The sequence below is a fragment of the Lissotriton helveticus genome, chromosome 10 (genome assembly GCF_964261635.1).
Source record: "Lissotriton helveticus chromosome 10, aLisHel1.1, whole genome shotgun sequence".
Classification (NCBI taxonomy): Eukaryota; Metazoa; Chordata; class Amphibia; order Caudata; family Salamandridae; genus Lissotriton; species Lissotriton helveticus.
This window is the reverse complement of record NC_136071.1, coordinates 422,806,252-422,823,755: the sequence shown is the minus strand read 5'-3', so window position 1 is coordinate 422,823,755 and position 17,504 is coordinate 422,806,252. Positions and strand designations below refer to the sequence as shown.

At 43.0% G+C, this 17,504-nt stretch overlaps 1 protein-coding gene across 1 annotated transcript in view; it reads left to right on the top strand.

Annotated features, from left to right (window-relative positions):
- Positions 1 to 17,504, top strand: part of LOC144784026 (syntaxin-binding protein 4-like) — a 1,158,996-nt gene that overhangs the window by 436,913 nt on the left and 704,579 nt on the right. Inside the window, exon 11 of the mRNA XM_078662726.1 lies at positions 7,510 to 7,660. Coding sequence (XP_078518852.1) covers positions 7,510 to 7,660 — 151 coding nt within the window. The remainder of the gene's footprint in view (positions 1 to 7,509; positions 7,661 to 17,504) is intronic.

The window sequence follows — 17,504 nt, the reverse complement described above, 5'->3', positions numbered from 1 at the left end:
GATCAGTACGTTTCATGACAGGAATGATCGGAGAATTGCATACATTGGAGTCAGTTTCTACAACTACTCCTTGAGCCATGAGCTCGTCAATAATTTTGGATAAGGCTGCTACAGCCTCAGGTGGCAATCTGTACTGTCTGATTCGTGGCAGGACTACACCTGGCTTGAGAGTCACACGATGGGGTGTGATTTGCATAAAGCCAACATCAGTTGGACCTTGCGCCCATAGATGCTGCGGAACATTAGACAATCTAGGATCAAAATCTCGTAATACATAGTGACCCTTGAAGTCACGTAGGAACAATCGTATTCCCTCTGGGGAGCAGCATATAACTGCACCTAACTCTTTCAGTGTTTTAATGCCTAATAGATTTTCTGGACATGACTTAGTAAGTAACAGATCAGTAGTGCGGGACAATGGACCTACTTCTAGAGTAACTGGCTTTGATATTTCATTTACGATAGGTTTTCCTGAAAATCCAAGGGAAACATTTCTTGAGCCTGAGAGCGGAGCCCCTGGAACTTCGGCGTGACTAATTGTGGTCCTACTTGCCCCTGTATCAATCAGAAACTTTCTGTCTTTCCCTAATACTTGACTGTGAACATAGGGACCTTCTTGATCTACAGGTATCTCGATGAGAGGCAAGCCTACCTCCCTCTCTAGGCTGTTTCATGAATATGGCTGATACTCTGGATACTCGGACTGAGCATACTGGTACATCTGCTGTGTAACATGCTGTGTTGCAGCGATAGGCTGCGGTGCTGTAACTGTCTGTGGTGCATTCTGTGGCTGAGAAGTCTGTGAAACTTGTTCTTGTCTTGGCGGACGTGGTCTTTCTTTAGTCTTACCGGTAGCTATATTGTGTTTCAGAACTGCACACTCGTTTATAAAATGACCTGGCTGTTTACAATAATTGCAGTTCCCTTTAACAGGATGACTGCCTTGATTTGGACCCCTTTTCTGACTGTCTTGAGGAACAGATTGTGCAACTAGTACTTTCATTTTCGTGTCTTTCATACGTTTTCTCTCGTGATCTTGTTCTTCTCTGATTCTATTCTGGTGATATTGGAGCATCTGTAACATCTGGGACGGGGTATTAGCTTGCCAGGTACTTTCGACTTTCAAAACTCGGTTCTTAATTTGTGCACTTGAATTCTCGACCAATTTAGTAACAAAAAGATGAGGGTATGACTCACTACTTGTCTTGAGGCCACTGTTGATGCTAAAACATTTCTCAAATCTAGAATAATATTCACTAATATCTTCGTCTTGTTTCTGTTTACAGGCTGAGATTGCATCCCAGTCTTCCTTTCTAGTCGTCAATAATCTGGGTAAAACTTGTATTAATAATTCCGGTAATTCTTTGCATTTATCTCCAAGACCGGTACCTGGTACTCGTGCCTTGTCTTCAGCTTCTAGAACTGCCCAATCGATCTTTTTCTCTCCCACCTCCCATTCTTTTTCTTTGAGTTTCTCATATACCCCTGCGGGCAACAAGACTTTTAACATTTTAATGATATCTGGATACGTGTATTCTCCCATACGGAGCATGTCCTTTAATTCTCGGTGGAACCCTGCTGGATCTTTATCATGACAGGGAATTAGCTTTTTCATCTCTAAGAGTTCCATCTTTGTGATAGGGGTGTAAACAAACACTCGTTGCATTTCACCACCGTCTGTCTTAACTGGATGTACTTCTCTTAACGGATTCTGTCTGTCTATGTAAAAGGGTTTACTTTCTGGGGGTGAGACATGAACAAAATGCGGGTTCAAAAACGTTCTGTATTTGTGGCGCTGTTCTAGAATGACACTAATCAAATCGGTACCTAAACCTTTCCATTTATACTGGAGTAACTCGTTCAGGACATCGTGTAACGGACCTGGATCAGAATGTTGACCCTCATACAATGTAATGAGGTGCTGGATCATATACATACCCGCCAGTCGTTGCTCGGCTGGGGGCAATTTCAGAAACATTTGTGCCACTATTTCGTCTGGAAAAGTGGTAGAATCAGTAGTCCATCGGACTGCTGATCGGACTAGTTCTTGTTCATGCATAGTACTTAACTCACTATAACCGATTCGTGATTTCAGAATGTGATCGGTAGCTTGAAATACTTGTTCTAGAGACCCTTGTTCTGGTGCTGGATGGTGAAAAATTGACTTGTGTTCTAGGCGCAAATGGCGATCTGGAAATCTAGATTTTCCTACATACGCTATTCTGTCGGGATTCTCGTCCTCTACCTCTTCTGTAGGAGAGTCGTTTTCTTTCTCGCTTACTTGTGCTGCTTTGCGTTGTTCGTGTATCCTTATTATTTCTTTACGAATCTTCTTATACATACTCTCTATACTACTGATGGTTCTGTGCTTACCCTCGGCTATATTATCACTCCACCTTGTCAGGGTTCTCATTTCGACTTGATCTTTGGTCGGATAATCTTGTTCCCTTATTAGACAATTAATCAGAAACTTTAATAGCATGAGCTGGACTTCAGCTTTTCTTTGGCACATGACATCACTAATACTTTCTGGATCATTCCCGGTACGGATGAAACGATATATTCTGTCCAGATCTTCTTTCATATCTGGTAGGGTGACTAGATACTCGGTCACCTTTCTTACGCGTAATGAATATAAAACCATATTATCCTCTCCTGGGACTGGATCATAGCCACATTCGGTAAGGGCTTTTCTTATTTCTGCAACAGACTGATGTCTGGGCGTACGCTGTGACGCTTGTGCATGTAATTCGGCTAACGTTAAACGCTTGTGTGGCGGCGGGGTTTGAGGAGTACCTCCCCCTGCGGCCCCTAAACTAGAGTCGTCTACTGATGCTCTTCGTCCTGGCAGAGTGGGAAATGGAAATGTAGGCTGGACTTGTATGGCGGGCTGGACCGGGGGTACCGTAACAGGTACTCCGGTGTCTGGAGGAGCGGGAAGTGCCTGATTTACAGGGACTGGCGGAGCGGGATTTGCATATTCTGGGACTGTGTCGTCCAAATAGGACGAAATGAAAATATCAGCTGCGGTCGGTTTGTGACGTAGCTTGGTCGGAACTAATGGTGGCGGGAAATTACTGGATGCCTCCGGGGTCGCTTTTGGCAAGCCCTCGGCAAGAAGAGGATACATACCCTTGATGAGGGCATGCCTCTGTCTGTCTGACTGTTCGGTTTTAACTCGTTCACCAATCTCGATTAATTCCCTTTCTTGGGCTCGTTCCAAGGATTCTCTACTTAATTCTGACTTTCTGATTTCTTTTTCGGTTCTTTTATGAGATTCTTTGCGCCATAACTCGATGGCATCTTTCTGTGACTGTCTGGCTTTCTTTTTCCATAATGCTTCTTCTACTCGCATGATGCATTCGGCATCCCATGTGCCTGATACAGGCCATCTATACTTTTCTTCTAACTGTTTGGTATACTCTACCCATAAATCTAGATACAATATGGCGCTTATGCCATGCTTCTGATACATAAAATGACCTGGACTGTCCCTAGGCGGGACAGGAACTGCTGCTTCTAACAGACCTTTTCTGGTTTTTAACTGACGCAGTTTTGAGAAGAGTGGCATGACTGAACTATAATCTGGACACAATACAATACACAATAAACACGATAATCACTTTGCACTCATACCACGACATTAAAATACATGAATAACATTCAGAATAACAGTTCGAACAGAATACTACCTGGAATACGGAAAACAGAATACATGAATTTTCTCGAGAACAGAACTGACTGGAACAGAAACTAGATGCACTGCTGAAACAGTACGAAACTTACCGGTCTCATACAGAGACACGTCAGGACCCGCATCCACCGAAGTGAACACTTCGTTTGTGGGTCTGTGTACCACCAACCCACGGACCAGAGTCAATTAGACTGACCCTGTCTAGATACTACCCCAGCAACGGTACTCACCGGGCAGCAAGAACGGAAGGCCTCGGACGGGACTGGACTGCTTCGACGCCGGACGGACGAACTTCGGACTTCTGTTACGGGTGGGCTTCCGGATACCTCGGACCTTGGACTCTCGGCTTGGGCTCTGGTCGGGACTCGCCGCGTTCCTCCACCGTCTCGTCTGGATGCTGGACCGCCTCCTCCGTCTCCTCCGTGGGCCTGAGGGATACTTGAAGCAGAAATATCTGCCGGTGCGCAGAAGAGTTCCGTCACGACTGCAGAGGGTCAGGGGGTCGGCGTGGCTTCACCGACGCGTGGGGAAAGGGCAAGTCCCTGTTCGGGCGCCATTATGTGGTAAATAAATAAATAATACCTCTATTTTTGAATGCTTAAATGAATAACAGATAGCTCAATAAATAAGAGTCAAGATTCGAGGTAGTAGGAGTTTTGCAGGTTTAATACAGCATAAGGACAGGAACAGGACAACCTGCACAGGAATAGGATGGCAGGGCCCGGCAGCTGCCGGGGCAGGATCTGGGATGAGCGCGCTGGCTTTTAATAACAATACACGAACATATATACTAAAACAGTTGCATTACAGTACATAGGATAGGCGGAGCAGGGGGTGTGGTCAATAGCAGTCGCGAAAGACAAGGGTGAAAGTGGGTGTAACAGGGCGTATACATAGACATGTGATGCAAACGTAACAGAATATGTCATGAATGGGGCGGAGACATGGAGGGGGCTACCTAAGGAGCCGGAACCTCTGACCTAATGGTGCGCGCAAACTGGCAATGACGTGTTACTAGGAGAAGCTGGGGGCTACGAACTCTGTGCTAGGAGCAGAGACTGAAGTCTGGAGAGTCAGGGCGACATGTACCTAAGCAGTATCTAGTATCTGATGTTTTGAGAACATGTTGATATGAACTAAGAGTCAAGAGGGGAGAGGCTAACGGACTCTAAGACTGGAGCATGCATTATTCTACATGTAGTGCATGATGAAGAATATTAAATGACCATTAATACAGTATTTCTCTTACATGGAGACGGAAAGGCTAGACAATGACGGAAACTATTGATGCAGTTCAGTAGCTTAGGAATGCAGAGAAGGAGGACTGAACTGATAACTGGAATCATAACATACTCTTGGCAGACTCAGAGGCAGAGCCAGGCTGAGCCGGGCACTGCGAGGCAGGAAGTAAGTGAAGGGTCGAGGATACAGGTGGGGGCTGTATCGCTCCTCAGCGAGGCTTCAGGAGACAGGAGACAGGAGCTGAATCTGGTGTCCAGGCCCTTCTGAGGCCTAGAAACGGGGACTTTACAATGGAATAACGTGCACACTGAGAAACGTGGCAACGTAACTTTACATAGGCCTGATATTCGTAGTATTCACGAGAACTGGAAACTGACATACTAGAGGTGGACACAACTGTAATTGCGTCTTTAATCGGTACATAGGGAATACATATGCATATTAATCATGCACAGATAACATATGATGGAGGACTCGTAGGGACACAGAACATGGCAAAATTTACTTTTCCACAGCTTACTACAGTTAGCTTGGTCTAGGGACAGAGTGGCTTTTGTATTTAGTTGGATTGGCCGAGTTTTGCGTAAGTTCTGAAGATTCTCGGGCCTCTGTTTTTTGACACAAGGTGCTATGCTAGGATTGGTATTTTGCTGCTAACTTTTGAATGTGGTCAAGAATAGGAGCAACCTCTTTCCTCACAATGATTCTGCATTGGGTAAGAAGATCTGATAGGAAAATTTGGGCCCAAGATGGATAAGGAGGGCGTGGTAAGGAAGCATGTTTATTACCCATGGGGTTTTCTGTGCTGGATCTATTTGTTATACCTTTTGCATTTTCCCCCTCCACCTTTTTTCCCTTAAAACCCCTACAATTCCCCCGCTTTCTTTTTTTGACTTTCCTAGGCACGGCAGCATTACCCTCTACACTGACTTTTGTACTAGGTACAAGGGTTGACAGAGAATCAGGTGAGGGGGCTTTTCATTGAACAGAGGATTCCGGGGAATTCGCAATATTTGCTAAAGTCTGTGATACCAAGGGAGAAAAGTCAGGGGTAATGGATAATCATCTTTCAGGAAGTTCAATTTCTGAGGTAACTACCCCAATCGCCTTCTGGAGCATTAAGTCAATAGCTGTAGGCAAAGTTGGTGAAGGACTATTTGGCTGTGCGCAAGGCCGTTTTATCGCACATGCACATTTCCCCTGGATACGAGCGGAGGCATTTGTTGAAGGCATCTTATATAATTACCTTGATCCCGGGGATACAGACCAAAAGGGAATGAGCCAGCCTGGCCACCTCCGGGCAGTGACAGGCAATGACGGGCCCGCCCTTGGCCCGGGCTTGTCCCTTGGCGCCCGTGGGCGTCCTGCGCAGCGGGGGAGCCGCGCTGAAGTTATGGGCCTCTGGCGCCTTCCTCTGACGCCCTCTGGTCACACCACTCAATGCCTGCTGTGGGGTGAAGTTTCCCGAGGCAGAGCAGCGCGTTGCTGTGAGGGCGCCGGCGTCTATCAGCGAAGGGGCAGTGTCCCGAGGTGTCCGGTGAAAGCAACGACAGTGGCAGAAGAAGAGCCGTTCCCCTCACGGCTGAGTAAGTAATAAAGTGTTGGTGCTTGTTTGCGGCGTCCCCCGCTTGACTGTTCTCGTCTCCTCACTTATCCCAGCTGCTTGCTGCCACTGCCAATACAGCACGCTGAAAAACAAGCGTATTCTACCAGAGAGATCCTCCCCTCGGCATGTCTACACTTAAAGTATATTACAACTGCCTTCCCAGCTGCACCCAGTACCTTTGAGGCTAGTGTCTTTTCTTTTATTTTCTCATCCTTCTCGAGTCTTTGTTCACAATCAAAAGAGGGCAAGGAAACACATCCTGGCCACTCTTGAGCTTTCGCCAACCAATCTGCACCTAGTTACCACTGCTGCTACAACCTCAACACGCCGGCCGACGAGTGATTCCTCTCATGTTACACACAGCTCCTTGCAGTGCTGCCGCTTCAGGCATTACCGATTTCACTCGCCTGCCGATTCCACCAGGTGCACAGGTGCACCCAGCAGGTGAGTAAACTTTGCCTCACCACGAGGAGCCTTCCAGCGGTGTATCTGCAAACTGCTGCATTTACTTTCTAGACCGTCTCTCTGCTTTGAGGTAACTTTCAGGTATATGTTTTCAATTTCAAGCCCATTGCCTAAGATAGCAATTAGGAAAATATGTAATTTTAAAGTACTCTTTTGTTCAGCTCTTTTCTACTGGCCCCTTACGACTAGACTACCATAGCATTTTATAAATCTTCTGCTCGAGCAAAAAAAAAGCAGTCAGGCAACCAAAATTGCTTATTTTTCATTACAAAAAATATGTAATATATCAAATTACCCTCCCTATTACTGGAGCCTTGAGCCCTTTTTGAAGGAGCCTTATGAGCACCCCTTTTTGACTAGCCCTTAAAACTGATCACTTAAAAATGATTCCTTAAACTGCCATTTTGAGACTGGTCTTTTGGTCCCTTAACTGTGCCCTCAATTTAATGATTTCTGCAATTCTTTATAAGCCAGTAATTTTCTTGGTGTCTGACTTTCGTAGGCACGACAACAGCACAGAAGTGTCCTTTATCCCAGGTCGAGGGCAGATCCCAAGCACCCCCACCCACAACAACCTGCACTCAACGTCGCAAAGGCCCCTTGGAAATGGGCTTGGCCCCTGCAGGCTGAAGGTCCATGTACGGTCTCCTGAGGTAAGTAGCGCTGGCATTTATCTCACCCAAATGGATATTCTTCATTTAGGGCCTGATTCTGATGCGGTTAGGAAAGCATTCCCACCCAGGGCCTGATTCTGATGCAGTTAGGAAGGCCTCTTAATGGCATTTGCTCCTTCCAAATAGGATCGGGAGCAACCCAGGGCCCAATTATGATGCGGTTAGGAACATATGCTCCCATTGAAGTCAATGAGAGTCCAACCAAATGGTATCTGGAAGCATCCGGATGCATCGTACTCCGTAGGTTGGACACTCCCGATCCGACTGGGTCGGAAACCATTTCCAAACCGATTCCATCGGGAAGCTTTCCAACCCGCATCAGAATCCGGCCCTTAGTGTGATATCAGTGTTTACAGTGGTATTCATGTATTATTAAAATGCAGTATTCATTTAGTATGCATGAAGACTATGTAGTATGTCCAAAAGCCAAACTATGCAAATGAGGGAATACTAGTTCTGCTCAACTACCCTTCAAATACATGATGAACACTTCAATTGATTGCTAAAAGAGAACTAGTAGTATTCCAGGAGAATAGTATTTCAGGCTCAGTAATATTCTGCTAGAGTTCCGTCGCAGCACTGTGGTGCAATTTCCAAAGCAAAATGAAGGCTATTCTAATTGATTGCGACCACTAATTAAAGACCAGTGGTATTCTTTGTGAGCAATATCTGTAGACTAACGGCAAGGATAGGGAACAGTTAAGTGGGATTACCAGAATTCAAAGTGTACGTTAAATGAACACTAGTCCCATTCATTCTGATTAATTTATTGTAATTGTAGTTATTTGATTGCTTCAACAAGGCTTCTTTAAATGATGGCTTTTGGACGAAATTTTATTTATAAATTATCTTGGGAGTCAATAATTATAATCTGCCTGTTACAAACTCATTAGTCATACATTCAGTAAGCATTTTATGACTGTGGTATGTGGAATGTACGTTTATTTTCAAGTTACCCAAAAGGAACAATTGTGCAAAAATGAATTAGTCATCAGATAGAAAGGTAATTGTTCTAATTCCTCCTGTGTTGATTGTCCACCAGACTCTACTAATGTTCTAACTTGGAAAAACAATACGCAAAACACATTTGTACAAGGCGAATATGGCACTGACTTGTAAAATGTTTTTGAGAAAATGCAGTTGGACACAAAAGTATGTGATATGACATTTCAATTATATTCTTAGAAGGTTGCAGATTTATAGAACATAGAATGTAACAATTGTAAACCCCATTATTAGTAAAAATGTCTGCATCACATTTGAATGGAGTAATATTCAAATTATCAGAACAGATTTTAGAAAACGGGACAGATATTAGCAGTATATATCGATCTGATGCATCTGAACCAGTAGCTATATTGATATGTAAATAATCAAAGCTTATAAAGTTTGATTTTTTTGAAAATGTTTGTCTTACATAAGTTCATTGGTTGTTAAAGATCTTTTGGTCACTATTTAGGACTTTGAAGTGGTGTTCCTTGCAAACAATTCTCAAAAATAAAATCTGAAAGTGTGTATATTAAATATATATATTACCAGGTGGGAACAGTCAAATCTAGTGATTCTAGCACATCCTTCAGTCAGCGTTATCCCAGTTCCATTTATCACCTTACCCCATGGACCCAAAATACTTCAGGAACAGTAAACCTTTGAGTTCCCCCAAATCCCTCCTCAGTGGTGGGGGTTCTTGTCGAGTACACATAGGACTTTGCTTTTGGCAATCTATGCTTTTACCACTTTCAATGAATGAAAAAGAAGAAATACAATAAGGTTATCTAACTACATATAAAATACATCCAAACATTTCACTGCAAGCAGAAACCCTCTTTTCGTCCAGACCTCTATCCTTTGAATGCTTTCTTTGACCTGTTCCTTTGCTGTTTGCCAATTCCTGATTGTTGAATACCATTGATATGACTCAATTTAGTACAAATGCTCCAGGATCACTTGAAGATGGTGCTCTTGCAATTAACTTTAATGTTGGCCAGCGTCTATAAAGATATTGTTGAATAAAGAGGGTTTTATTTGGGCCCTTAATGAGTTGCCTGCACTCTGCCTTGCCTGCACTCTGCGAAGGTTGTTTCTTCATGCATTGAAAGAATGGATATTCGAGATACAAACACATAAAATTTATATAATTAACAGTAGTAACACAAACCTTCTCAGTAGGATGCAACAACTCTTGTCTAAGGCACTAAGTGAAGTTTCCATAAACTGTCATTTTGGACAGTCTTACTCAGTCGATGATTTACCTCTGGAGTCACCAGTAGGTAGTTATAGTTAGGACCAAGTTTGAATAGGAAGAGCATTTTTTGTTTTACTTATAACTTTGTCGTCGTTTGATGAATCTTCATGAAATTTTCAAAACTAATTCTTTGTTCATATCAGCTCCTATCTTTGCAGGGGTGTGGAATCTATTGAAATATCTACTTGTCCATGGGGCAGGTTGCTTCAAAAATCTACTTGTCCTGTAACAAAATCCACTTGTCCCTTTGATGCCATGTAGTGCTGCCACAAATTATGGCAGCAATCTCATTATGTAGGAGCTCTTATATAGGCTCTCTGATTATACCAGGGCTTATACCATGGTAGTGTTTGAATACCAGTAACCATTTTATGTTGCGACGTTTCCGCAGATCTACATACTGGGACTGAAGATGGCGGTAAGCAGTAGTTCCAGGGTTGTAATGCACTTTTGAGTCTGTGCAAACCTACTAGCTTGCATGTTTTAAGTGTTTTCAACAAATCTTCTCTTATCTGTCCCATACTGAGAAATGTTGGAAATTTACTCTTGAGGGTGGCAGACGTAAACCTTCTTTCAGAGTTCTCTGAATCGGCTGGATTCACTGTGAGTGACAGCATTCTGCTCTTTCACAAGGAGCATATCGGTACACAAAGTAGTTTTGTTCAGTGCCAGTAACTAATGTGGCAGTGTGTGCTTTTTGAGACCCAAAACAATTTTTGCATTTGCCAATGTTTGTTATAATGGTGAGGGGCCGGCAGCTCTCACATCAATAAGGTTTTACAAAAGCCATGCCAAAACAAGTCACGCATTACCAAAACTAAAACGCTGACCACCAATGTCAGACCTACTGGCTTTGCCAAGGCTTGTTTATTTTTGTTCTCATAAGCTTATTGAAACTGGTTACCCGAATTTTCCAATATGAATATTTTTGGGAAATACTGGCATGCATCAACACATTTTACTAAATGATGCTGCAAAGAAATGGTACCTGAAATGTTACAGTAGTTAAGCAAAATGGTTTTTTCCCTACTTTCATTTTTTAGGAACATTTTATATTGAAAGCAAAGAAACATTAATCTTGCTTTCAAGCTTCTGCAAATATTTGCATCTAATCAGAGAGCATTCTGTGAGCATCATGCATAGCCGCATGTTTCTAAACTTTGAAACCGTGTGTACACATTTTCATACTGGAACCACTGTCAGTAGTGCAGTCAGAACGTACATTTACTTAGAACGCTCACCCTAATAATAAAGGCTTTCAATTAATGAACCATAAATACAAGTTTGAACAGCATTAACGCATGCACACAAATATTAACTTAACTACAGGCAGTACCCTTCCCTGATCCTTAATGTGGTACTGCAAACTGGCAGCCAAAGGGTTTGTGCTGCAGGGGGCTGGGCCTACTTGTCCTAAGGACAAAATACACATTAAAACGTTTTGCCCTTGACTCCAAACAATATGTCCTGGGAGTCGGGCTATAGGAATTCCACATCCCTGGTTTGGGGGTGATTCAGCAAGGGAGGGTTGAGAAAAAGGGGGGGTCCCAAAACGTGTTTTCTCCATGTTCATTTATACAGGAAACTTTAGACAAGGCTACAGGTCGAACGGGTGAACGGAATTACCCCAAATTTGGCAGGGAGAAGGGTCTTGGTCTAGAAAGCACGCTTTTGTTTATTTGGAATAAATCTGTTCAGTAGTTTTTGAGAAATTTACAGATATCAATATTTGGGAATTCTGCCATCTGATTGGCTGAGGCGTTATGAGCTTGCTGCTTATTGGCTGCGAGTGCTACGAACGGTTGCAACTAGGAAGTGTTGGCCGCCATATTGTGATTCCGTTAAAGCGAGTAAGGGCGAAAAAAGGGCAAAAAGAGTAGGAAAGAGGCGGGTAGGAGTGCTGTGAGCTCTGTAGGGTGGTTAGGGTGTGCTATAGAGGGAGTGTGAAGCGAAGTATTTACCCATACCGGTGTGAAAGTGCTGTTTTGCCTAGAGTGAGATGGTGCTGAGGTGAGGTACTGGTAAACTCGGGGATGAAAGCGTGTGCTTAAACTGTGAGCTGAGTGCTGTAAACTGATGTGCTCTGGGCGCTGTAGCATACTGGCCAAAGCAAAGTATTTACCCCTACCTGTGTGAAAGTGCTGTTTTACCGAGAGTGAAATGGTGCTGAGGTGAGGTACCGGTAAACTTGGGGATGAAAGCGTGTGCCTAAACTGTGAGCTGAGTGCTGTAAACTGATGTGCTGTGGGCGCTGTAACATAGTGGCCTCTGTAGCATAGCTGTGCAGGTAGTGTTAGTATTCGTTTAGAGTATAGTGGGAGTGGGATGCAAACTACTCACTGGTACCGGTCTGAAGACTCAGGGATGAAACTGTGAGTCCAAATCATGAGCTGATTGCTGTAAAGTGATGTGCCTTGGGGGCTGTAGGATACTGGCCACTGTAGCATACCTGTGTAAGTAGTGTTAGTATGCGTATATACTATACATGGAGTGGGAAGCAAACTACTCATCCCTACCGGTGTGAAGACTCGAATGCAGTGTTTTAGCAAGCAGAAATAAGGAAATAATTGTGAAGAATATAATGCAGAATGTTGCAAATGCCACAGAAGACAAATGGTGAAATGAGGTGTGTCTAAGAAAGTGACTGTGTGTAATAAAGGGATGGAGTTTGAAAATTATATAGAAAGTGTCTTTTTTTAAGTGCCATAATTGGACCCACTGGTGCAAGAGCTAGGGCATCCAGCTGATGCAAACTTGAACCGCTTCTGCTGTATTCAAACGTAAGCTCCTGGATCAGTGAATTCCATATTACATGTTACAGTGCCATGTGACATAAACAATACCTATTAGACTTGAATGACTCTAAATTCTATATGGAAGATAAAGGTAGGATACGATTACCACATGTATCCTTTTCCTTTAAGAAAAGAGAGGAAAAAAAAGAAATTGCAAAATGTACCGTATTTTCTGGCGTATAAGACGACTTTTTAACCTTTTAAAATGGTCTCGAAAGTCGGGGGTCGTCTTATACGTCAGGAACAACATTTTTGGGAGTGGAAACAGCGACCAAACTGACTTGAGCCTTTGTATTAATGGGAAGGCATGGTGTAAAATATGTATTATTTTGTCAGTAGAGGGTGCTATTGCTTCAGTAAACGTGCCATGGTTGTGTTTGCACTTCGAAGCCTTTTCTGATAAGCATTGGTGTTCTGTAATCTTGTTTGGCCGACTAAATAAGCATTGCTGTTGCAGAAAGTGCTTAGTTTGGTTTGATGGTTGTGTTTGTATTCTGTTGCAAAGTTTTACACGGCATTATGTACGATGTGCGCGTGATGGAGTTGTACACGGAAGGGGTTAAGGAGTGTTCTGTATGGGTGTCATGGGCTCCCTATTCGAGCTGAAATGTGCAGAGCAAGGAATTTAAGGACGCGGTTCAACTTGCGGTAGTGCTGTAAAGGAACTCAGGGCAGACCTGTGTGCTATTCACGACTGACACGCTATCACTAGAGTTATGCTGCTTAATAACAAAAGCCACGAGAGGTCTGCGGCAGGGGAAGACCAACGTATGTGCAAGGCTGAGCAGAGTTATGCTGTAAGAAATGCCAAGTTATGCAGTATAATGCGGTACAACATGTAGCAGTATAATAATTGTTTGGGCCTTTTAACAACTACTTATGTTTACCGTACATGTTTGATGACATGACGTTGGAAGAGGGGTAGTCTTATACGGCGAGTATAGCATAAAACCTACATTTTATCAAGAAAAGTAGGGGGTCGTCTTATACGCCCAGTCGTCTTATGCGCCGGAAAATACGGTAATCATAAAACTTTTTAGGTACCCTGGTACTGCTTTTTTGTAACACAAAATATCAACAGTAGAACAGTCAGCAATCTGTTGTACAGTAGATTCAATGTGGTGCGTGTCAGAATTGGTACTAGTTCTACCCACATTGGAACTGTGAGGAGGAATACAAACATTGCGCTTCTGAGAAGCACATTCGATACCTTTCTAGTCAGACCATACATTATTGTCTTCAGCTGTTTCAAAAAAACATTCTTGTGTAGAGAGCTAAGGCATTGAGCTGAGACAAACTCCAACCGCTTCTGCTGTATTCAAACCAAAGCTCCTGCATCAGTGGATTCCTCATTACATGTTACAGTTCTATGTGACATAAACAATAGCTATTAGATATGAATGACTAAATTGTATAATGAAAATAAAGATAGCATATGATTACCACACTCTGCTAACCAGTTCCTAAACAATGTCGTCTTTTTTCATTTTTATCGCCAGGTTGTGAGCAGAGGCTGAGTATAAATTTGTGTGAAAGGGCATCCTGGATAACAGGCAGGCAGAGAGACGTGTGAACAAAGATTAGACGTGGTTTCTAACTGGGTGTCGGGTTTAGGCTAATTTAGCAAGTAAATAGCGTATTTGCATAGGCCATACATCACCGATCTCTGGTTAGAGTGGAGAGGTAAGGGGCAATAATGAATATAGAGTTCAAATGTCTGAGTATACTTAGAAAGGTATTATATCAAAGCAGTAGAATTGAAGTGTATTATAAAAAATGTAAGGAAAGGGTAAAAAAAGATGGAAAAAATCCATCCAAGAATAACGTGATATTTTTACAAGTCTTGAAGAATGTAGTCCAGAAGCTCTTCAGCGGCTTGAGATGCGTAATGTTCCAAGTTTGAAAATGAATGGCAATACAAAACACCTAGACACGTTGTTCTGGAATGTTGCCGCCTAGCCCTGACCGAGAATTTTTTCAAATTCCGACAAACCATGTATAGGCAGACCCATGGAACTAGCGTGGGAAGCACATTCGCGCCGAGCGTGGCCGGAGTGTACGTCCACCAACTAGAGAACAAAAGAATTTTGACTCCGAACAATCCATACTCAACGCATATCCAGATGTGGAGGCGTTATATTGATGACGTCCTCCTCATCTGGAATGGAAATGAGGTGGAATTTGACCAATTCTTCATCTGGTTGAATTCACAAGATCCTTTTCTGAAGTTTACTGCCACAATAAGTAGAGAGCTACTGGTTTTCTTAGACCTAAACATAAAAGCAGAAGGTGGTCAATTAACCACCACCACACATTTCAAACCTACATCCAGAAATTGTCTCTTAAATTTTGAGAGTTTTCACCCACGACAACTACGGGAAAATTTGCCCTTCGGGCAGTTCTTACGCCTAAGAAGAAACTGCTCAGAAAAAAGAGACTATGAGACACAGGCAAAAGAACTGACCACGAAACTAATTCAGAGACAATATCCATGCAAGATTGTGTCAAAATCAAGAAAGAGGGCGTCAAACAATGATAGAGATGCTCTTCTAGAAATAAAGGAGAGACCAGACCCCAAGAATGAGACTGATAAGAGGCCCATATGTGTTACTACCTACACCGTGGCCTTGCAAAAAGTAACTAAGATTGTCAAAAAACATTGGAGGACACTGAATAGTGGGGGTCTGAATCTCACCCAACCCATGTTTAGTCACCGCAAAGGCAAGAACCTGAAGGACTTAATAGTCCATACATGCCCCAAGATTGCAGAAGGTCCAGTTCGCCTTTTGCATCCACTACCAGTGGGACACTACCCATGTTCCAACTGCAGTGTATGTCATCTAACGAGTGCGACCAAACAGGTCAGATGTAATAATGGCATAACCTGGGATTTGAAATCCTATTCTAACTGTAACACTACTGGGGTGGTCTATATGATTACATGTACGTGTGATCTACACTATATTGGTATGACCACCAGGAAGGTCAACACACGGATGGTGGAACACCGTAGTAATTTCAGATGCAAACATTCCAATACTAAAATGACCACACATTTTTTGGAGAAAGGACATACCCCCAATGACATGCGGTGGGTGGTTCTGGAAATACAACAACCACACACAGACATGGAGAAAAAACTACTAGAGAAAGAACAACGTTGGGTGTTCAGACTCCGTTCAAATATTGTGGGTTTGAATGATGATATTCCTTGGGGACAATTTGCATAGTGAGAGTACTGAAGCTAGTGGAAATAACTACTGATTCATATTGATTTACCTAAAGAAACCCCAATACACAGTGAAACATTTCTAGACTTTACAAATGGATCTGGTTTGGCTCTGACTATTTAACCTCATGAATCCTGACCCAGCGTGTTTTACGTATATAGAAAACCGTTTCAAATATTTTTGAGAAAAACTATGGGAATCCGCTTGACAATTATAAGGATCCATAGCAGTATGCCCAAAATTCATTAAGTATAATAAAAGTCACCCTGAGGAAGAAATATTCACTCCTTTACAACACAAAAGTGTATCGAATACACCTAAGATGGCCGCCAACAAAGAACTTTGCCTAACGCGCCCTAGTTGATGAGTAGCGCTACAGGCTATGCGGAAGTAACCGGCCAGCCGATCTCTTAAAACAAACCCGGTCGCCACAGGCCAACAACATTCGGACCGAAGCGGCGCGAATAGGTGCTTAAAAGAGGGAGGTATCCTGTTAGCAAGTAAGTGATATGAAACGAGTGTGTTAGGCAAAACGATGTGCCTGTTTACGGACTGATCGACCAGTAGACAACCTTGTAGGTAATAAGAAGCAAGACAAACAGATGAATTATCACCCCTTTTTCCCTTTCCTTTTAGATCGCTGGGATACTGATCCCCTTCGAGTCCATGGGGCACAGTTAGGTCCCATTACATGTATGTAGAAATATGTAAGAGTATGAATGTTGGATGAATGCGTGGTTTCCTCACAGAAAGGTGCCGATCACGTTTTTTATGCATGAGAACTATCACGTTTGAGGCATGAAAAACATTCACGTTTTTTTACACAAAAAACGCCACGTTGAAAACCACGGAATAGAAATCAACTTTTCCCTTGTGCAATCTATTGTATATATCTATGTGTGCTTTTGTTGGGGGTAACACCCCTTGACTTTTCAAGTTGTTCTTTGTTTTTACAGGAACCACGTGATTCAATAGAATACGTAGGTATTATATGCATGTATTGATTGCATTAAAAAGGCTCATTTTTAGCGTTTAAGGAGTGGCGAACACAGGGCTGGTCCCTGTGTAGTCCCGAAGAAGTGCTTGGGGTATGCACGAAACATGTCGACAGGAGTTGATAGGTACACCTTGACACATTGCGTTTAGGCTATCCTAGCTCTTCCACCCCGTATTTTAAGGTTACCACCTGGAAGCAGGAATAAAGTTTATTGAAAGCTTACTAGGCAGGTATTTTTAAACTAATCACTTAGCCCACTCCACTATCACACCCGCACCACACATAGTCAAACTATAAGTGCTCCTACGTAATTCGCCAGTCGCAGCACGCCCCAGTCCGTAGAGGGCTGGGATGGCCCCTATGATGAAGCATGTCACCATGGGGCAACCCTGGTGAGTGAGGGGACACCAAGAAAAAGAGCAATTCTCTCTTTTTCTATCCACTATACCTACCAGTCCAACCCAAATGAGTGTTGTGAATGGAATTATAGTGATCGGTTAGGCTTTTTTGATTTCTCTTTCAGAAATCTTCTGTTGATTACGGTATCCAGAAACTG